At 41.4% G+C, this 23701-nt stretch overlaps 1 protein-coding gene across 1 annotated transcript in view; it reads right to left on the bottom strand.

Annotated features, from left to right (window-relative positions):
* Positions 1-23701, bottom strand: part of LOC137430752 (inactive dipeptidyl peptidase 10) — a 789411-nt gene that overhangs the window by 139614 nt on the left and 626096 nt on the right. The window contains exons 12-13 of the mRNA XM_078781820.1: positions 20040-20163; positions 5374-5412 (exon numbers count right to left, since the gene is read on the bottom strand). Of these exons, the coding sequence (XP_078637946.1) occupies positions 5374-5412; positions 20040-20163 (163 nt within the window). The remainder of the gene's footprint in view (positions 1-5373; positions 5413-20039; positions 20164-23701) is intronic.

The following is a 23701-nucleotide window of genomic DNA, read 5'->3' as shown; positions in this document are numbered from 1 at the left end:
GGTGACTTTTGACATTTTTACCTCAAAAATAGTTGGTTTCCCTATTTACTGAGGCACTATGCAAATGTTGTTAAATTCTCAAGTCAATCGGATGAAAATTGACGGTTTTTCAGATGAAAATTGATGATTTTGGATGTTTGACCTTGAGTTGACCTTTTGACATCAAAAATAGCTGGTTTCCCAATTTAGTGACTCATAATACAAATGTTGTTCAATTTTCAAGTCAATCGGATGAAAAATGGCGATTTTAGAAATTAGACCTCCAGATGACCTATGACCTCAAAATCAATAGGCTTCTCAATTGCGACGACCTCTACAACTTGGTGACAAAAAGCATGCTGTCTACACATAGCCGCATCCCCGTCCCAGAGCACATGAACTGCCCTGCATGGAGCTCCTCGGTAGCCACGAGCATCTCAATATGGCTCCCAATGTGGCAGAGGTCCTGGAACACGACGCAAGTCAGAGGGGTGTCACCGGCCACGACGCGAGTCATGGACAATGCCCCACACGATCCCCCAGAAGCAAACCATTCTGCTTTTTTCTGAATATATTATCTGATATGTTTATAGCAATTCGTTAAGTTATGAAATTAGTGAAAATATTTAATTAATAATTACAACAAAAAATTATCAATATTTAACTAATATCACCTTTCCTCAGCATTTATTTGGCAATGGTGGCCATCTTGGAAAAATGGACCAGATATTATATTTAAAAGGTGTAAAAAAAAATTTGAACGATTGGATGAAAAAAGTTGTTCATCCTAATTTGCTGGAAATAATTTTGAGCAAATCTAATGTATTTTGTTTTTCAAAACGAATTTCTTTCTTAGGATAACACTTATATTAAGCCTGAAGCACAAATTTCCATCTCAGGTCTTTTACACCAAGATACTCAAATCCTTACATTATACCTTTCTTAGACAGTGACACCTGGGCTAAAAATCCTAGAATACACCTCAAATGCTGTATTTTAGGAAGACATGATGTAAGATGTTATGAGGTGGGTAAAACGAAACAAACAAACAAAAAAACACAATGCTGGCTCCCAGTTTAAAGTCATTAAGGGATCTCTGGAAATTAAATGTAATTCAACAAACAGGAGAAAAATACTTACTGGATATTTTACTTAGTTATTTCTATTTCCTGTTTTTTTATTTATTTAATTAGCAGCGGGACGATACGGCGGGGATTGAATTAACAAATGACATGCTAACACTAAAGATCCACACGTCTGAGAATCAGAACATCTCAATATGCATCAGCACAACATTTACAGATACCCATAGACCACATCCATAAAATCACAATACTTTGTTGTTGTTGTTATTTTATTTATATACTTATTATACCTATTATATACCCCAAATTTGGGAATGCATTAACTCTTTTCCCCCAAACATATGCTACATTCGGATTCATTCCCACTCCTTAGGGGTATTGGGGGTCTTTAGAGGCTTTGGAGGTCTTAAGGGTCGTATGGTGCTTAGAGGCCTTGAAGGTCATATTAAAGGGTTTTGGGGGAGTGGTTTTTGGTTGGTGGACTTTAGGGTTCGTGGGGGTCTTAAACTGTCTAAGGGGTCTTAGTGGTCTTGAGGATCTTAAGAGTCATGGTGGTCTTCAGATCAGTTCATCGGCGAATCGGTTGAAAATTGACGATTTATATGACCTCGACCTTTTGACCTATTAACCTAAAACAATAAGCTTCCAGCTTGTCACTACCTCTACCAGGCAGTGAATTTTTTTGAAGATCGGAGTAAAATGTAACACCTATCTCCTGCCAACCTCCTTTTCTCCTTCCTCCAAAATGTCATTTTCTTTGTCCCCCCATTCCCATTTTATTCTCAAGTTTCATGGTCCCATTTTATCCCTCTCTCCCTCCCATTTTTAATATCTAAATGGCCTTCAGCCCATAAAGAAAGAAGATTCATCTCACAGCTCTGCTTATGCGGTCCAACAGAATGCGGGACAGAGGTAGCACATTTACCTTTGAGCCGTCAAGCCAGGTTCGAGTCTCAGCCCAACTACAAATTGTTGCGTTATTTGCTTTGCAGGTGTGGCGATGCATCACACAAGGTGCCGAGTCAGACGGAAGTTAAGCTGGGAACCCAACTGGTAGCATCATTTGGTGGACACTAAAGATCCTACGGTGTCTTTAGTAACGAGTCATCACCAGCAGCCTGGCCAATTTCAAAATTCCAGACATGACTACCTCTGGGAAGGCCAACGCAAGCCAGTCGATGCAATCCTTGCCATGATACTGCTTTGGCAGCACTGAACCTGTCTTAGGGCAGGGCACCAACACCAGACGAAATCTGCTCGTGGGATATTCCGCTCGGCACATACAGAGTATTCCTCTGTATCGACCGGCCCAAAGCCACCGTGTTTTGTGGAATTAAGCCGAAACAGTCACTGAATGAGGCGTCTGCAACGCGATTTAAGTTTGCGATCTACTCTATAGACCAATCACTGTAATTTTTCTGACAATTATGATTATTGGCCTTGGTAATGCCACTGTCAAATTCCAGCTGCCGAATGATTAGTGGATAAATAATCTTAATTGTCAAAGCCAGGAAGATCATAATTATCATTGGTATTATTTGCTGCGGAAATAATGTCTTCGGTATTAACGAAGCGAGTCGTGAAGACAGCAATGATGTTATTGTCGGCATTGGATATGGGAACTTCATCATATTCAGAAACGAATTGCACCAAAATCATAGTTTCAATATGCAATCATCAACAACAATCCATCTTCTGGTCCTGGTGCTCATGTACACCATTTGCTTGAAAATACAAACGTGTTCGATAGCGTGTCTGGCAGTATCCCACACCTTCTGTCTGGTTAATTAAACCATCTACTACCCGCATTGCTGGTTGTCGGTAAGAGACACATTCAGAGTAACGCTGCTCTCCTCCACTCCCTTTGGTCTTCTTTTTTTCCACCTTGTGAAAATGGTTTCCCGAGTAAGTGGAATCCCACTTTTCCACCAAGGCTTCAAACGCTGGCAGACCATCACCGCCTCCACCTATTAATCCTCCTTTTCGACCCACGGTCAATTTTTCCTCTCTTTACCTCCTGCCCCAGTCCACCTCTTTTATTTACAGGATATTAATCACGTTTTAATCTTTTCTTCTCTTCTTGTTTATCTAATCCCTTGCTTATTGCATCTTCCTGTTGTCACGCAGCCCCACAGTTAGCGAATTGCCTTTACATCGGTTTTCCATAAGCGAACGTTTTACACAGAAAAACAAAGTACTGTAATTATACTTACCTTTCCACTGAAGGTGGATGGAGGTAATGTTGTCCCCCCCTGTCTATGTGTCTGTTTGTTACTTGCAAAATAGAAGATTCTTCACAAGTATATTGGTTGGTCTGGTCTGTTCTTTTGTCTGTTTACCTGTCTGTTTGTTTGTTTGTTTGTTTGTCAATCGCCTACAGGTCACATTTTACTCCGATCTTCAAAGAAATTCACTACCTGGTAGAGGTAGTGACAAGCTGGAAGCTTATTGTTTTAGGTTAATAGGTCAAAAGGTCAAGGTCATATAAATCGTCAATTTTCAACCGATTCACCGATGAACTGATCTAAAGACCACCATGACTCTTAAGACCCTCAAGACCACTAAGACCCCTAAGACAGTTTAAGACCCCCAAGAACCCTAAAGTCCACCAACTCCCTCAAAACCCTTTAATATGACCCTCATGGCCTCTAAGCACCATACGACCCTTAAGACCTCCAATGCCCCCGAAAGACCCCCAATTCCTAAAACCCTTAAGAGCCCTAACCCCCCCCCCCCCGAGAACATTAAGATCCCCCCACTACTCCTAAGAAACTTTAAGACCCCCAATACACAAGACTCCTAAGACCCTTAATACCCCAAGACACTTAAGATCCTTTAAAACTCAATACCCCTGAGACCCCTAATACCCCCAAAATCCCTTAAAATCCCCTGTACCTTTTAAGACACTTTATATCCATTATACCCCTTCACCCTTTCGACATTTCACCCTTTAGGCCTTTTATACCCTTTAGACACCGATAACCTTTACACTCCACAGACCCTTTAGACTTTTACACCCCTTTAGTCCCTTGACTCCCTTAGACCTTTCATACATGTCAGACAGTTTGGACCCTTGACCATTTAGAGCTTTAGACCACTTAGACCTTTTCAGACCCTTTTTACATGCTTGTGAGAGTAGACCCTTTCGATCCCTTAGACGCTAACTACTATTGGAACATACCCTTTGAACCTTGAGACCACCGATAACATTTTAGACGTACACCACACAAACATCTATAGTCTTCTTGCAAAACAGACTATAAAGTACTTTTTCAGCAAATAATCCGCAAACTCGACCTACTCAAGGGGTGCGTACCGGTACTCTGCTCGTACATATATAAAAGTAAAGGTAAACAAATAAATGTTGTAGTTATAACTCACAGAAATGAGTGAAATGCAAAAGCAAACAAGCAGCAAAAATAGAATCCCTTAATGGCATTTCCATTCCATTCCATTAACATTTCCATTTCCATTCCAAGCATATGCAGAATGCTGCTACTTGCTGCATCACTTCTGGGGTACTTCGGGCTGAGTAGCTGATTCAGTGCCCCTTGTATGTTTGGTTTGAAAGATTTTGGAATTTGGCTTGGGTGAATGAATGAATGAATGCATGAATGATCGTTTTAAGGCCATTTTTCCCCGCTAGAGCGGGGGTTAGCCTTGTGGGCCCCATGACAATCATGGTTCCCTGTTTGAGGCAATGTTTTATGGCCGGATGCCCTTCCTGACGCCAACCCTTGGTCACGCACTTACGATGCGCAGGGATACGGTGTACCTATTCTAAACCGGGGTACACACCGTGATCATTCATCCCAGCAAGCTGGTACTCAATTTGCCGTCCTCTGAAGGATGACAGGCTGAGTCAACCCCCCTGGCGTTAATTCAGCGATCGACCGGGATTCGAACCCAGGATCCTAGGATCCCAAGCCGGCACCCTAACCGCTAAGCCAACGCCAGGCTTGGGTGCTGGTGTTAATTTGCTTACTCTTCTTTGAAAGGCAGTGGGATCGATATTTAATGTCAATCAGCTAATGCTTGCAAGGTGGGAAGCCCAGCTTAACCTCCATCCGAGGAATGGCGCATTTGGTGATTAAATGCTATGCCTGCAAATCACCAGGGAGGCAGTTTATAGTTGGGTTGAGCAATCAAAGCCAGATTAAACAGTAAAAAGGTGAATGCACTTCCTTTAAGGTATCCTTTTAATGGCAGTGACTGTATCTCCCTGTGAGTGTAGAGAAGACAGAAAAATGATAACCTCGACTGAATGCAAAATGATTACAAAGAAAAACTTTCAAAGACCGAGGCTTACCTGCCTGGGGATCCAAGCCTCAGACATCTCCCTGTATCTCTGAAACACACAACGAAGAGAGAGGCAGGGGTGGTGGTGATAAAGTGATCGTTTGTATGATCAGTACCCAGGGAGCTGTTTGTTCAATCATCAACTTGCAGGAAACATCTGACAGCAGAAAACCTGTCTTAATTACCAATCAATTGCTTCCCTGCTTGGCTGCATACTAATGTGATCTTGACAGCCTGCAGATCCCTTGCCTTTGTTTATATCCTCAGGATGTATACTTTTTTTTGTTATTTTGGTCTTTTCTTTGGACTTCTATTACCATTCAGAAAAAAACACACAAACCTCCCCAATAACAGGAAAAAACTCTCTATTGAAAGCAACGTGCTTTTGGTCCTGTGATAGTCTTCGTACCACACCAGGCAAGTGAAGGACTTCCGATAACATGTGTGATCTAATGCGCCATTGGAAGGTGATGGAGCAACCAAAGTGGTTGCAGACAAATATCATTATGAAACATTTACATCAACAATAATTTTGGACTTTCGTATGTGTACCAGCCCAGAATGTGATTTTTGTAAAATACATGTAATTTTCAATTTGTAGGGTTTGCATTGGTTAGTGTTTTGTTTAAGGTCTGTGGAAAACAACGAGCTGCCCTCTCCATAAAACAATTTCAGTTGCTTCGCTGATAACTGCATCATCAGTCGGCCTACAGAAGCCTTTTATTGGCAGATCACCAGCTTATCCCCTGGAGAAAAGGAATCAATACACGGACGCGTTTCCAGCTCATTGCCCATCATCAGTGCAGAATGGATTCTCCCCCAGGAAATGAACTGGCAGGTCATCCTGTGAAGGAGTATATACGGAGTGGCATTTACTCCTGCTCGACTCCTATATGCCTGTCATCTCATCACACTTAGCAGGGAATATATATATATATATATATACAGTGCATTCAGAAAGTATTCAGACCCCTTCACTTTTTTCACATTTTGTTATGTTGCAGCCTTATGCTGAAATCGTTTAAATTAATTTTTTTCCTCATCGATCTACACTCAACACCCCATAATGACAAAGAGAAAACAAGATTTTAGAAAGTTTTGCAAATTTTTTTTTTTTTAAAGAAAAAACTGAAATATCACATTGACATAAGTATTCATACCCTTTGCTATGACACTTGAAATTTAGCTCAGGTGCCTCCCATTTCTCGTGATCATCTTTGAGATGTTTCTACACCTTGATTGTAGTCCACCTGTGGAAAATTCAATTGATTGGACATGATTTGGAAAGGCACACACCTGTCTATATAAGGTCTCACAGCTGACAATACATATCAGAGCAAAAACCAAGCCATGAGGTCGAAGGAACTGCCTGCAGAGCTCAGAGACAGGATTGTGTCGAGGCACAGATCGGGGGAAGCCTACAAAAACATTCTGCTGCATTGAAGGTTCCCAAGAGCACATTGGCCTCCATAATTCTTAAATGGAAGAAGTTTGGAACGACCAGGACTCTTCCTAGAGCTGGCCGCCCGGCCAAACTGAGCAATCGGGGGAGAAAGCCCGCTTGGAGTTTGCAAAAAAGCACTTAAAGGACTCTCAGACTGTGAGAAACAAGATTCTGTGGTCTGATGAAACCAAGATTGAACTGTTTGGCTTCCGTCTGGCCACTCTGCCATAAAGCCCAGATCGGTGGAGTGTTGCAGTGATGGTTGTCCTTCTGGAAGTTTCTCCCATCTCCACACAGGATCTCTGGAGCTCAGCCAGAGTGACCATCGGGTTCTTGGTCACCTCTCTTACCAAGGCCCTTCTCCCCCGATTGCTCAGTTTGGCCGGGCGGCCAGCTCTAGGAAGAGTCCTGGTTGTTCCAAACTTCTTCCATTTAAGAATTATGGAGGCCACTGTGCTCTTGGGAACCTTCAATGCAGCAGAGATTTTTTTTGTAGGCTTCCCCAGATCTGTGCCTCGACACAATCCTGTCTCTGGGCTCTGCAGGCAGTTCCTTCGACCTCATGGCTTGGTTTTTGCTCTGATATGCATTGTCAGCTGTGAGACCTTATATAGACAGGTGTGTGCCTTTCCAAATCGTGTCCAATCAATTGAATTTACCACAGGTGGACTCCAATCAAGGTGTAGAATCATCTCAAAGATGATCACGAGAAATGGGAGGCACCTGAGCTAAATTTCAAGTGTCATAGCAAAGGGTATGAATACTTATGTCAATGTGATATTTCAGTTTTTTATTTTTAATAAATTTGCAAAACTTTCTAAAATCCTGTTTTCTCTTTGTCATTATGGGGTATTGAGTGTAGATTGATGAGGGAAAAAATGAATTTAAACGATTTCAGCATAAGGCTGCAATATAACAAAACGTGAAAAAAGTGAAGCGGTCTGAATACTTTCTGAATGCACTGTGTATATATAATGATTTGTGGTTGCGGCTATTTTCACAATTGATAAGGAGTCCTGCAACTTCTAGAATTTCGAACGACTCAACGTCTCTGCCAGCAACAGGGAACAACCATGCCTCCACTAGTTTTATCGGAAACGGTCATACACAATACAATAGATTTTCCAGTGAATTCGAGATATGACGGACCCACATCAAGAAGAGGATTGCTTCTGGAAAGCTTCCTGGAGGTGCACCACAGACTCTGTAGAACATAGTGAATGAAATGGTATACAAACAATCCGATGCTTGCAAATGTGCAGGAAATCTGATAAATCTGATGATCAATCCAGAAGATAACTATGAATACCATTTGCTGACGAATATCTTCTCTTCTCTTCTCTCTTTTTGTTTCTTTTATAAATAAGAGCAAAAATGTGTATATTTGTATGCCTTTATGTGCGGTAACTACTCCGAGACCAAGGACCATCGATATATAGGACAGAAAACTCCTATTACGCACATATGAGCCAAATTAGAATTGTCTCCTTTTCATTGGAGGTCCCAAAGCAACTGGATTACGTGATATTTCATATACAGACTGTACTTTGTTTTCAGCAAGTAATGCACAAACTCCACCCAACCAGAGTAGTCAGGTTCACTATGTTAACAAATATAATTTCGTTCAAAATTTTGGGATTAGCAAACCTGTACATTTTTGGAATCATCAGAGCATGGAGAATCCGAAAATCAATGTTGGCATTTGCACAGACACCTGCATGGCCGCCATTTTGGATTTTCAAAATGGCCGCCATAAAATACATATTTTGCGCGATCTCGGCTTCTAGTCAACCTAGAGACTTCATTAAATATGCTAATCCTATGTTTTCTGGGTTAAGGAATCCAATAAAGGCCTCAAAATAGTGCTCAGGATTATAGAAAAGCAACAAACAAAGGTAATTGAAAACCATTGTCTTCATATTTGTGATATAACTGTATTACATAATACATGATATTGCAAGTCCTTTGAAGTTATAGGTTGTTATAGGAAGTTATAGGTAGTATCAGATTGAACTATAAGTCCTATACACAGGATCTACGAGGTCTATACCGTTCAGGAATATGCTTTTACAGATCTTCATCACTGTCCTGAGTGTCATTTTCGCAAAGGTGTCCATGCAAATGCAAACATTAATTTTTGGATTCCTCATGCTCTGAATATTCCAGAAATGTATAGTTTTGCTAATCTACCAAAATTTTGAACGAAAAAACATAGTGAACCTGACTAGAGGGTGGGTACTCTGCTAGAGAACAATACTTTAATAGTTTAAAAAAACAAAAGTTCCTCCATAGTTCGGAAATGGAACAACAAATATGAATTATGAAGGAAACAACAGGAACCTTCAGTGTTTTCCAAGAGTTTAGTATTTTCAAATTTCCAATTAATCCTCTGATATTACATGGAAACGTTCCTTTAAATCCCCCTATGAATTACATGTAATGATTCTATTACATAGAAACGTCCCATAAGTGGCCTCACATTTAATCCACAAATGGCCAACTTAATATGAAGGAAAAACCATTCCCAACTCATATTTAGCTAAATGTTTCAAGGTCAAAGACAAAATCATCATCCAACCCAGATACCAACCGTCATATTTTCACATCTAAAAACTGTTAACAGTGATCAACAAGTCCCTGGAGTGTGATAAGAGTTGTACTCCTTGCAGATAAACTAATCAGTGGCATGATAATTTGTATGCGGATCCTATCTGTTGGTGCTTCCACAATGTGGCAATCCCCCTCTGATTTGAATTCTGCAACCACTGCTAGAAATAGTTCATCCTGTCACATAGTGAAAAACTTGTACCAAAACTTCTTTCTGATCGCATTACAGGCCTGAACACTAATTTCTCAGTCAATGCATTGACCATGTCATGCCGATCGCGAATAATAATGTACAGTCACGTGAAAAAGTAAGTACACCCCATGTAAAGTTTTGACTTTTTCAACATATTTCAACATACAGCTATTTGATCTTCATTTCAACAATATTGAGAGATAAAGGTGATATAATATAACAAATATCATGAAACATTTACATTTTGTAGTCCATTGTATAATTTATATAAACATAAATGCAAATTTCGCATGTGGAAAAGGTAAGTACACCCTTGGCTCTAATAGGTAGTATTGCCCCCTTTGGCAGAAACAACCTTTAGTAGGCGTTTCTTATAACTGTCTACCAGTCTCTGACATCGACTGGGAGAATTTTTTTCCCACTCCTCCATGCAGATTTCTTTCAGCTGTGCGATGTTTGAGGGGTTTCTTGCATGCACAGCTCGTTTCAAATCCCCCCACAACATCTCGATGGGATTTAGATCCGGGCTTTGACTTGGCCATTCCAGAACCCTCCATTTATTTCTTTTCAGCCATTTCTTGGTGGATTTACTGGTATGTTTAGGGTCATTGTCATGTTGCAAGGTCCACCTTCGGTTGAGCTTCAACTTTCCGACAGATGGCCTCACATTATCCTCAAGCACCCTCTCACCCTCTGGTACAATGAAGAATTCATAGTGGATTATATGACGGTGAGCTGCACAGGCCCTGATGCAGCAAAGCTGCCCCAAACCATAATATTTCCACCACCATGCTGTACAGTTGGTATCAGGTTCTTCTGGTCAAATGCTGTCTTTGGTTTTCGCCAAACATGTCTTCTGGTACTGTGGCCAAATAGCTCTACCTTTGACTCATCTGTCCAGAGCACATTGTTCCAGAAGTGCTGGTCTTTGCCTTGGTGTTCATTGGCAAACTTTAGTCTTGCCCTGATGTTCTTTCTGGACAGCAAAGGTTTCCTCCTGGCACACCTCCCATGTAGATCAAATTTGTGCAGCCTCTTTCTAATGGTAGACTCGTGCACTTTGACATCAACAGTGGCAAGAGCTACCTGTAGGTCCGGTGATGACATTCTGGGGTTCATAGAGACTTCTTTCAGCATCTTGCGGTCTGCTCTCGGGCTGAACTTGCTGGGGTGGCCTGGCCTGAACAAGTTGGCAGTTGTTTGGAATCTTCTCCACTTGTAGATGATCTTCCGGACAGTCGAATGATTGATTTCAAATTGTTTGGAGATCTTTTTAAATCCCTTCCCAGACTCGTAGGCATCTATAACCTTCTTTCTGAAGGCCTCAGAGAGCTCTTTTGATCTCGGCATGGTGACGCCGCACACTTCAACAACAAAGAGCAAACCCAACTAAATGTCTGAGGTATAAATAAGACAGGTTCCTCCAAGATCCTCTCCAACGATGTTCTAATCATTTGCACCTGAGCTGGTGCATCTGATTCTAATTTTAGGTATTTGAAGTAGTGATAAATGTCGGGGTGTACTTACTTTTTCCACATGCGAAATTTGCATTTATGTTTATTTAAATTATACAATGGACTACAAAATGTAAATGTTTCATGATATTTGTTATATTATATCACCTTTATCTATCAATATTGTTGAAATAAAGATCAAATAGCTGTATGTTGAAATATGTTGAAAATGTCAAAACTTTACATGGGGTGTACTTACTTTTTCACGTGACTGTATGTTCGGCAGACTCCATCATAAATCGATGGAAGCAATCACACTCTTTATCACTAGATGCCATTTAAAAAACTGGTTATCACAGGCCTTAGGATTTATAAAAGTTACTGAGACTAGTTATTACAATTTATGTAGGAGATGGGGAAAATTGTGAAAGTTTTCAAGTTTTAATACACTTTTCAAATCTGAACAAACACAGTAATAATCTGCTTTATTTAAACTGAAACATTGTGGATTATCATCGGTTTAATTAATACAGAGTAACTCTTTGGAGAGTGTGGAATAAAGTCATGACCTTGGAGTATGGAGTATGGTACATGTATAAGTGGCCTCTGGGGGTGCATTACTCTTTAGATGTTTCTTTCCACATGTTTGGTTTGCTGGTCAAAGACTTTGAACAAGAGATACAAGGTATTCATCATTATATTTGCAAATTAATTCGTTGAAGGTTATTTTTCTTCTTGATGGAAAATTATCTGTATTTGCATTGTTGATTGTCTTTGTGCTTTGGGGCACTACAAGATTAGGCCTCATAACGTGCAGATATTAAATGCTTTCATGAACAAGCTTTCATTGTTGTTGAAGATTGGTTGAGATGTGGAACTGTGGGTATGGATCAAAGGGAACTCAAAAATGTGAAATAACGCAAGGTTGAACAAGAACGGCACTTGGTAGAGCGCACACCTCGCCAGGCTGACCAGTTTACGTTTTGTATCCCAATGATAGGTCAGATCTGGATGCGGACCTGAACCAAAATCTAATCGGCTTACCCAACATCATCCACCTAGTTTTGTCATAATACATCCACAACTTTTTGAAATACCATGCTATACTGAATATCGTTTTTGGTCATATTAATCAATGGTGAAAATCACTTAGAGATTTTAAAATTCTCGTATCCGGATCCATATTCAGATCTTCAACAAAATTGAATCGATTCTTCATTCACACACCCAACCTCTCCACCAAGTTTCAGCCGAATCCGTCCACAACATTTTGAGATATCATGCCATATATCGTTTTTTGCCCTATCACTCAATGGTGAAAAACCACTTTAAAATTCTCAGATCCTGATCGGCATCCAAATCTTCACCAAAATAAAATCATTTCGTCCTTGTCACACACCCAACCTCTCCACCAAATTTCGTCTGAATCTGTCCACAACCTTTTAAGATATCCTGTTCACAATCAAATAGACAAACAAACAGAAAATAAAAAAATCACTCATAGAGCAACACTTGGCAAAAGATAACAAAGTAGCATGGCACTCAGTAGAGCATCCTTTTGACCTCAAAAATAATTGGTGGTTGAATTCTGTGACCTGATATGCAAATAGTCTTCAAATTTTAAGTTAATCAGATGAAAATTTACAATTTTAGAAATTTGGCCTATGTTGACCTATTGGCCTATGTTGACCTCAAAAATAGTTGGAGGTTGGTTTCAATAAACCGACATGCAAATCGTATTCAAATTTCAAGTCAATTGGATGAAAATTGAGGATTTTAGCAATTTTAAATGGTTGTTGACCTTTGGCCTATGTTGACCTTTTGGCCTATGCTGATCTCAAAACTAGTTGGTGTTTGAATTCAGTTTGCTGATAAAAATCCTATTCAAATTTCAAGTCAATCGGATGAAAATTGAGGATTTTAGAGATTTGAAATTGTTGTTGACCTTTGGCCTATGTTGACCTTTTGGCCTATGCTGATCTCAAAACTAGTTGGTGTTTGAATTCAGTTAGCTGATATGAAAATCCTATTCAAATTTCAAGTCAATCGTATGAAAATTTAGGATTTTAGAAATTTGAAATGGTTGTTGATCTTAAGCCTATGTTGACCTTTGGCCTATGTTGACCTCAAAAATACATGGTGGTTGAATTCAGTTTGCTGATATGAAAATCCTATTCAAATTTCAAGTCAATCGGATGAAAATTGAGGATTTTAGAAATTTTAAAGGAAGTGGTTGATCTCTGGCTTATGTTGACCTTTTGGCCTATGCTGACCTCAAAACTAGTTGGTTGTTGAATTCAGTTATCTGATATGAAAATGCTATTCAAATTTCAAGTCAATCGGATGAAAATTGAGGATTTTAGAAATTTGAAATTGTTGTTGACCTTTGGCCTATGTTGACCTTTTTGGCCTATGCTGATCTCAAAACTAGTTGGTGTTTGAATTCAGTTAGCTGATATGCAAAACCTATTCAAATTTCAAGTCAATCAGATGAAAATTTAGGATTTTAGAAATTTGAAATGGTTGTTGATCTTAAGCCTATGTTGACCTTTGGCCTATGTTGACCTCAAAAATACATGGTGGTTGAATTCAGTTTGCTGATATGAAAATCCTATTCATATTTCAAGTCAATCGGATGAAAATTGAGGATTTTAGAAATTTTAAAGAAAGTGGTTGATCTCTGGCTTATGTTGACCTTTTGGCCTATGCTGACCTCAAAACTAGTTGGTTGTTGAATTCAGTTATCTGATATGAAAATGCTATTCAAATTTCAAGTCAATCGGATGAAAATTGAGGATTTAAAAAATTTGAAAGAAAGTGGTTGACCTTTGGCCTATCTTGACCTTTTGACCTCAAAAATAAATAGGATTTTGTCTCACTACAAACTCTACCGTTTGGTAAAGTTTTGTGAAGATCGGTTTAAAATTGTGACCATTAGGCAAGTATAAGTAAGCAGACAGACAAACCGGAATGACCGACATACTTGTCCAAAAATAATTTTTTTTGCCAAGTTACAAGGAAGGACAGACATCAAGCTGTAGCCTGATAGTAGACCAGCTATTTATGAAAAAGTGCTCTAAAAACACTTTGGATGGCATTTTCTGTTAAAAGCAGGCATCCATGTTGGATCACTTGGTTGGGGTGTGTGGAAAATTATGTGGGTGGATGCCACCCTGGATTTTGACCTTGAAGGTCATTTTCAAGGTCAAATGGACCTAAAACATGCAAAAATGGGTATTTCGAGCCTATATTTTATATTACAATAACTTTCTGTTGAATGTAGAAACAGGCATCTGCATTGCATCAATTGCTTGTAGGTTGGGAACAAATAAGTGGTTGGATGCAACCCTGGTTTTTGACCTTCAAGGTCAATTTCTAGGTCAATTGACCCCCTAAAATAGAAAAAAAATGGATATTTTCTCGCCTATGTTTTGACAGCATTTTCTATTGTGTAGTAACACTAGTAACAGGCATCCATGTTGAATGCTTGGGGTGTGTGGAAAGCTTGTGAAAAAGTGGTGTTCTTTGTCAGACCTGAAGATAAACACAGTGATATCATTATAAATAAATAATTATAAATAAATAATCGTGAATTTATACTTGAATTGTGCAAAGGTATCACATAATTTTGTATGAAAAAATGTGAAAGAAAATATTGTCTCAAAATGTTTGTCAAATGTGTTGTGTAAAGTAATTAATATTTGCTTTGCTTCCTTTTTTCAGCATCCTGCCTTTGCAGTTGAGCCCTGGTTGACGCGATGGAGCCAGTGGCCATACTCAAGTGGAAAAGTGGACAGAGAGTCACAGAATCTGCATCATGCTTTTTCTGTGAGAACACTACGCCAGTTGCTGACCTTCGCACAGGGTCATCTCAAGGGAAAAAGAGAGCTAAAGTGGTTGCAGCGGAGCGGAGAAAACTGTGTGATAGAAGCAACGTGGACATCATAGAAAGACTCGAGGCACTATCTGAATCAAACTTTGAAGGATTAGAAGTCAAGTGGCACAAGACATGCTACAGTGTATTTACATCGGACTCCAAGCTCTCCAGACTGAGAAAACAACGTCTGCCATCTAGTACCAGTACTGATGTTCAGGCAGGCCCTTCCAGCAGTACTGCATTACAACCAACACGACACAGCTCCTTACCTGCTGTTGACTGGAAGAAATGCATCTTTTGCCAGCAGCAAAGCAAGGTACCACTTCACAGAGTGACCACGCTGGGGAAGTCAACAGAAATAACTGAATATGCAAAATCGGATCTGGTAATGAGGACACGACTGGCAGGGGTTAGTGACTTGATTGCAGCCGAGGGATGCTACCATCTACCTTGCTGGGTTGCTTTTGAGTGAAGATGCAAAAGGCAGAAAGCAACATCAACATCACAAAGAGCAGACAGAGACTGGTGCATGGGCAGGCTATGTATGGACTTAACCAGAGGATTGTCCCAGGGTCATGTATACGACATGGGGAAAGTATGGGTCCGGTATGAGAGCATCTGCAGGGAAGAGGGTGCACAGGTGCCTCTGAGGTACAAGAGACGATCAACGTTCTATGAAGAAGTCCAACAGTCAGTCGGATCGAAAGCCAGCTACGTCCGACCCCTCTCTCAAGGGCACTTGCTGATGTATCCTGGTGAGCAATCAGATGTCATCATTTCGAAACATCTCACAAAGTCATCTCAACATTCCATGTTCTTATCTGATTCGGAGTCTACATGAGATGAAGGAGAATACAGCGAAAGAATAGGCTTCCAAGAGAACAACATCTTCCAAGACATGGTGCACGTTGCGCTCCAAATAAAGCAAGACAATCTTGACACCCCAGGACATCCCAGCATGTGGCGAGGAATTTATGAGGAGCATGTGGCACAGGTGATCCCAGATAGCCTCTACTTGTTCCTCCGGCTCCTGTTTGGAGGTACCGATGTCGTGAATGAGGGTCTGGTGGATGATGGCGACATCAGGCGGAAAGCTTGTAGCATAGCTCAGGACATTGTGTATGCAGTGTCCCACAGTCGGAAACTGACACCAAAGCACATTGGGCTGGGGATGGCTCTTCACCAAGCTACACGATCTGAGGCTCTGCTAGATCTTTTCCATGCCGCCAACCATACCATTGGCATCGACACGGTCAGAAGAATCGACACCTCCATAGCAGAGGATATTCTCGACAAGTTTGCCATGAATGGCAATGTCTACATCCCAGATAACATTGCCATGGGGAGGATGGTCCACTATTCCTGTGACAACATTGACGTCCTTGAAGCCACACTGGATGGAAAGAATACCTTTCACTGTACACAGATGATGGTGTGGCAGAGAGGACCAGCACCATCAGATGACAGTCCAACAGAAAGGGGGATCGTGAGGTCCAGGGCAATCAAATCTGATGCTCTGAAAGCATTTCAAGCTATTGATCAGGCTCGACTACCATCTGGCCAGAGACCCTCACCCTCCTTCAGTGAAGCTAACAAGATAGACATAGATGGCTGGTTCGACAATGACAAAGAAAGGCCGGAGGCAAGGTTGAAAGACTGAGTGGGTGGTCTCCCGCTTTCATGATGAGGTTCATGCAGTTCCAGCATGGAGGGCCTTCAATGAGGCAATCAGTCTCACTGACCCACCCGCAACTACAGCGGGTATGCTGCCAATTCTTCAGGCCCAAGCTGATGACAATGATACCATGACCACTGTCATCAATCGGTTTGCCAGCATTTCAGATCACCTTGGCCTGAAGCATCCAATCATCACTGCAGATCAACCATTGTACAGCCGGGGCAAGGAGCTGGTATGGGCCAACCCAGAGTTTGAAAACGTCATTTTCGTGATGGGGGGCCTACACATCTGCTTCAACTTCCTGAAGGCCATTGGGCAACATATGGAGATTGCTGGTCTCGATGATTTGTGGACTGAATCCGGCGTGTATGCCACAAACACCACTGAGACCATGATGGAGGGAAAAGCATACTACCGTGCTGTCCGGGGTCACAGGCTGACCTATGAAGCACTTTGGCATATCCTGTGGCCACAGTTTGAGATGTGGTTGGTAGAAAATGGTCATGCCGATGATGCTAAATTCAAGGAACTGGCCCAGCTGGTGTCTCAGAAGTTCAGACAGAAAGACGGTAACTGGGACGATCTCAACACGGCCGTGTACAAGCTATCACAAGTTCTAGGAGGTACCAACATCCAAGACCTCCTGGAAGAATTTTCTGCACAATATGCAGAGAACCCAAACTACAGATTCTGGTTGACGTATATGAAGATGGTGGAGGTCTTGTTAGACTTCATCCAAGCTGAAAGGGATGGCAACTGGAACCTGCACCTGGAGGCATTCGCTGGAATGCTACCGGGGCTCACAATATATGACCACACCAACTATGCACGATGGGGCCCAGTCTACTTGGCTGACATGAAGGGGCTAGAGAAGACAGCACCAGAAGTACATGCAGAATTTCTCAAAGGAAACTTTGTGGTGAAGAGAAGTCAACGACGTTTCAACCAGGTCCCAGCTGATCAAGCCACAAAGTGGATCCTTTTGTGGCTCCTTTTCCAGAAAACTCAGTGATACTTCCTTGATACACATAGCTCGTGCTAACTACCAGGCCAAGATATGGTTACAGGCAGACCAGGAGAACATCATAGTCCCCTCTCGAAGTGAAACACCAGGATGGAAGCTGGAGTCTGGTAATCTGCAGGTAATCTGGACCAGGCTGCCATCTGTTCCAGGTGCCTACATCCACCTTGTCACCTGTGGATGCAAATCAAAGTGCAGAACTGCTCGTTGCAGCTGTTACAGACAGGACCTCAAGTGCACCACTGCCTGTGGCTGTGACGCCATTGACTGCTGCAATCCTGCAGGCCAGTGAACACTTAAACATTTGCAGGATATCAAGCACATCAAATCATGCCCAAAGACACTTGTGTATTCACCTATTAGTATAGTTAGTGAGAAAATGCCTATTTTAAACATTATTCTTTGTTCAATTTGACCTTGAAAATGACCTTCAAGGTCAAAATCCAGGGTGACATCCACCCTCATATTTTTAGCCATCCCACAGGCAATTTATTGATTTAGTATGGATGCTTGCTGCGACATGCAACAGAAAATGCTGTAAAAAAAATAACAGAGAAAATACCTGTTTTTACCCTTTATTGGTACATTTGACCTTGAAAATGACCTTCAAGGTCAAAATCCAGGGTGGCATCCACCCACATTTTTTTCCACATCCCCCAAGCAATTGATCCAGCATGGATGCCTGCTTTTAACAGGAAATGCCACCCAAAGATTTTTTGTGTGATTTGGCTGGTCCACTATGACAGGTATGATGAAAATCGAGAGAATTAATAATAAGTGATTGTGTAATTTAAATTGTGGAAATTATAATTAAAATAAATATATAATAATATTAAAATAACTAATTTCCAAATAAATTGGCTAATATCATACCTAAACCACCACTGCTTCATCCAATTCTGTAACCTTTTGAAAATTAATTAAGCAATTAATCGAATAATTAACTAATTAATTGATTAATCAATACGTCAAAAATACCCTTTATAGCCAAATCACTTGGTCACTGTTGTGTCCAAATATCAGCTTCCTAGCTCAAGAGGTTCCTGAGATGTCAGGCACCTCTTGAGAAAGAAAATAATAAGTATTTAATAAATCAATAATAATTAAGTAATTAATCAATTGATTGATTAATCAAAAATATAAAATACTGTTTTTGTTGAAGCACTTGTTCACTATTGTGCCCAAATTTCAGCTTCCCAGCTCAAAGTATGGCTGAGATATTGCCCGGACAAACCAGAAACCTTGACCGTAAACGTATATTGTCAAAAAAACATTGACATCCTCACTTTTGTCCTTCAGAATCCTCTGGTAAAGTTGGACAAAGATATCTGAAAGTGTTCACAACTTATCACACTCAGAGAAAAAACAAACAAACAAGACAGACCAACATATGAAAAATTTAAAATTTTCCTCATACGGAACAGACAGGGGTGAAAACATAACGTCCATCCACCTTCGGTGGCAGAGGTAATAAAGAAGTGAAAATGAAGAGTGCTAAGTTATAAGAAAAGATTAACAGTAATCGAAACAATCATGGATTTGGATGGGGGACCTTGATGGGGCCCATTATGTTGTCCTTCAGCACCATGATATAAGATGGTGATGAACAGCTGTCTTGAAGACCTGTCGGGAAGAATGAGGTTGAAGAGAATGTGGAGGTTAATTTCATAGTCGGGAAAAAAGAGAAACGAATGAGTAGACGTGAGCAGCGATTCTGGATTTTGGGAGTTTCATCAGAAGACGGCTGATGGCGGACCGTGTGCACCCAGCTGAAACCTGGGAGGGGGACAAAGCCCCAGAAAGTAGGCGGTAGAAGACCGAGAGACCACCGACCTGTCTGCAATGGTAAAGTGATAGGGCCATAGACTCATCTTCATCGAGAAATTTTGCAATAAGTTTGAAGGTCTTGGTTTCCATGGCGTCAAGCTGAGCAAGGCGTGAGGCAGGAGTACCAGCCCATAGGGGAGAGTCGTACTCCATCAAGCTTTACTGGAAGGATTGATCTGTAAAATGTGGTAGTTATGTATTGGTGTGTTGCAGGACCGTCCACCATCACCTTTTATTTTATTGATACAACTACTACTTGTATAATTTAATTTATTTGCTTTATTGAAAGACATTTACTCGGGTCGGGTTATTAGATCCCTTTCTGATACAAATTTGTTTGAACTTGTTCGTTGTTTCTATACAATATTTGGTCAGCAACCATTATTACTAAATGAAAGGCACCAAAATTAGTAAGAGTTTACACTTCATCTGGTGTTCTTGTTCATGTTCAACTAATAAAAGTGCTTGAAGTCCTTCACATAACATGATGTGAGAGAGTTAGCCTTGCACTACATTTGTTGGGGTGATAAGCACAGCACCACACATGTCAATACAGTATATTATCTTGCAATCACCTCAACACAAGCTCCGGTTGTTGCTTCACACAGAGTGAGCAGGGAAAGATTCTGCACTCTGTTCAACCAGGATACAGCAAGGCGTGTGCTGCTCACCCATCTGACCGATGTGAAATAATGGTCTCTTAGGGGGTGGTGAGGGTTAAAAGATATTTTGAAAGATTAGTTGAGAAGTGGAACTGTGGGAATGGATCACAGAGTGCTACAAATGTGAAATAACACAAGGTTGAACAAATGAGGTAAAAAGAAAGATGATAAATTATAATTAAAAAAAAATGAATGAAACTTAAGAATGTCATTCATTATTCGAGATGCATCAGTTAAAAGGAAAATCCTGTATGAATCATTCGATTCATCAAATTTGTTTTTGAAATACAAATATGTGCTCATGCGGTCTGTGTGTGTCCAACAGGATAGGACAAAGGTAGCACATGTAACTCTGAACCATCTACCCTGGCCCGATCTATAAACTCTCATTATTGACTTTGCTTATACACTGTTGGATTAGTACTTCATCGGCAAGACATTACACTGCAAAGTGCACCATCCCTTACATGGACGTTAAGCTAGGTGTTCTGTCTGTTCACATTAATTGATGGGTGTTAGAGATCCCACGGTATATTTTTTGAAGAGTAGGTGAGTTATTTTTTGTATACAAAGTCAAAGCTTGCATTAGAGCTAGAACACTGAATAGATCAGGATGCAACAGAACAAAAGGAACATTAGAAAGGGGGGTGGGGGGGAGGTGGGGGTGGGAAAGGTAGTGGGGTGTGAATTTGTCATCCTGAATAGATTACAAATTCCTACTGTGACTCTCTTGACGTCCGGCACTTGGCAAGTATGCACTTATGCCGAAACCCACAATATTGGTAGAGGAAGGCCTTTGTCCTGCAGTGGACTGAGGGTGTGTGTGTGTGTGTGTGTGTATATGTGTGTGTATGTGTATGTCAGTACTGAGAGATGAGGCTGGAGCGAATGCAGGTAGGGATGAGGCTGGAGCGAATGCAGGCAGGGATGAGGCTGGAGCGAATGCAAACAGGGATGAGGCTGGAGCGAATGCAAACAGGGATGAGGCTGAAGCGAGTGCAAGCAGGGATGAGACTGGAGCGAATACAGGCAGGGATGAGGCTGGAGCGAGTGCAGGCAGGGATGAGGCTGGAGCGAGTGCAGGCAGGGATGAGGCTGGAGCGAGTGCAGGCAGGGATGAGGCTGGAGCGAGTGCAGGCAGGGATAAGGCTGGGGCAAATGCAAACAGGGATGAGGCTGGAGCGAATGCAGGCAAGGATTAGGCTGGAGCAAGTGCAGGCAGGGATGAGGTTTGGAGCGAATGCAGGCAGGGATGAGGATGGAGCAAATGCAAACAGGGATGAGGCTCAAGCAAGTGCAAGCAGGGATGAAGCTGGAGCGAGTGCATGCAGGGATGAGGCAGGAGCGAATGCAGGCAGAGATGAGGCTGGAGCGAGTGCAGCCAGGGATGAGGCTGGAGCGAATGCAAACAGGGATGAGGCTGGAGCGAATGCAGGCAGGGATGAGGTTTGGAGCGAATGCAGGCAGGGATGAGGCTGAAGCAAGTGCAAGCAGGGATGAAGCTGGAGCGAGTGCAGGCAGAGATGAGGCTGGAGCGAGTGCAGGCAGGGATGAGGTTGGAGCAAATGCAGGCAGGGATGAGGTTGGAGCGAGTGCAGCCAGTATTGAAGGTAGAGCGAGTATAGTTAGGGATGATGCTAGGGAGATGGTATTTATTGCAATATGGACACTATTTATTTTGCAGGAAGGATCGTAGACAAAGAGATGTGTTGTTTTGAAGGAATGGGAGTACGGGATTTGAAGCGAAGGTTAAATGACACTGTGTCCGGTCAGGGCAGGAACATGTTGGCTGATATATATATATAAGAGCAAATTATATAGAGAAAGTTTTCTCATAGGATTTTAAAATAGGTAAAGGATATTGGGTAGCTAACTGAAAGCAAAGCATTGTGAGGGTTTTCTTGTTTTCTTCCCGAGAATACAAAAAGGAATACATAATTCACAAGTAAAGTCATAGATGCTAACCTATCCAGGAAAATGGCAACGTCTAATTGTATCACTCTAGAAGGATCGTCAAACAAACCCACATTTCTATTTCCTTGGTCATCCACTGCAAGAGGTTAAATCAAACCTGCTCACATTCTACAATACATTTGTCCATAGCTCAATGGAGTACTGCTCTCTGCTATGGACTGTCACCCCAGCATCACATCTGTCTGCTATATTCTGTGGATTGCAAATGTCTCAAAATTATTGGAATTTCCCATGATGAAGCTGAAGCACAAGTTCTGTTTTCACATTACAGGCAGGTTAGTGGTCTCTCTGTTTTTTTTACTGCCTAATCTCCAATATTGCTCACTCTGCTCACTCTTCTTTTTCTTTCTTTCTCTCTTTTTTTCTTTCTTTTCTCTTTCTCTTTCTCTTTCTCTTTCTCTCTCTCTCTCTCTCTCTCTAACCCTCTCTCCAACCCTCTCTCCAACCCTCTCTCCAACCCTCTCTCCAACCCTCTCTCCAACCCTCTCTCCAACCCTCTCTCCAACCCTCTCTCCAACCCTCTCTCCAACCCTCTCTCCAACCCTCTCTCCCTCTCTCCCTCTCTCTCTCTCTCTCTCCAACCCTCTCTCCAACCCTCTCTCCAACCCTCTCTCCAACCCTCTCTCCAACCCTCTCTCCAACCCTCTCTCCAACCCTCTCTATCTACTCCAAGATGCATGTGTTCTTCCAGTTACCCCATCCTAGTTAAACTTTTTTTTAAATCCAGGCTGACTGCATGACTCAACTCTTTTACTTCTTGCTTCTTCCATAATCTGGAACCGTCTTCCATAGGCTATTCTGTCCCACTCTTCCTTATCGGGCTTCAAGTGAGCCATCTCTTCTCATCATTAAACATCGAGTGCACCAACATCTTGTAATCCTCAATTCTGTCCCGTGATCGTTTTACCCACATTAACATTTATGAACCCAAACATCTTACTTGCTAGTGTTTCCTTCCCTCCTCCCTTTCCACTTTTTCTGTTCCTTCTTTCCTGGGATGTTTGTCCTACTGATAGTTCTACCTGGTTGTTCCTTGAGACTCACTCCTGTATATAAAAAATAAAGAATTTAAAACAGCCAGTACAGATTTACAAAGGGAGGCCATGTGTAACAATTTTATTGGAGTTCAATGAAGCAGTTTCTGATTTGGTGGATGAAGGAAATGCAGCAGATGTAGTGTATCTAAACTTTTAGAAAGCATTTCATAAGGTTTCACATAGAAGGCTTGTTAGCTAAGGTGAGGGCTTGTGGTGTGGCTGGTTGAGTAGACAATTGAAATGGAAACTGGATTTGTGATATGAAGTAAAGAATGGCTGTGAATGGGTGGATGTTGGCCTGGGAGGTTGTGAGAAGTGCGGTACCTCAGGGATCATTACTAGGACCATGATTATTCATAACATAAATCAATGATTTGGACAATGGGGTTAGGAGTCAGCTTTTCAAATTTGCAGGTGACACAAGGATGAGAGGTAAGGTAGATAGCAGAGAGGGAAGTTATCAGAATCAGCAAAAGATTGGCAAATGCAGTTTAACCAAAAGGAAATGTAAGGTGATGGGGATGAGCAAGAACAATGAAAATATAAATTATATGATGCAAGGGA

The sequence above is a fragment of the Myxine glutinosa genome, chromosome 7, assembly GCF_964187855.1.
Source record: "Myxine glutinosa chromosome 7, kmMyxGlut1.1, whole genome shotgun sequence".
NCBI lineage: Eukaryota > Metazoa > Chordata > Myxini > Myxiniformes > Myxinidae > Myxine > Myxine glutinosa.
This window is presented reverse-complemented; position numbering and strand designations above follow the sequence as displayed.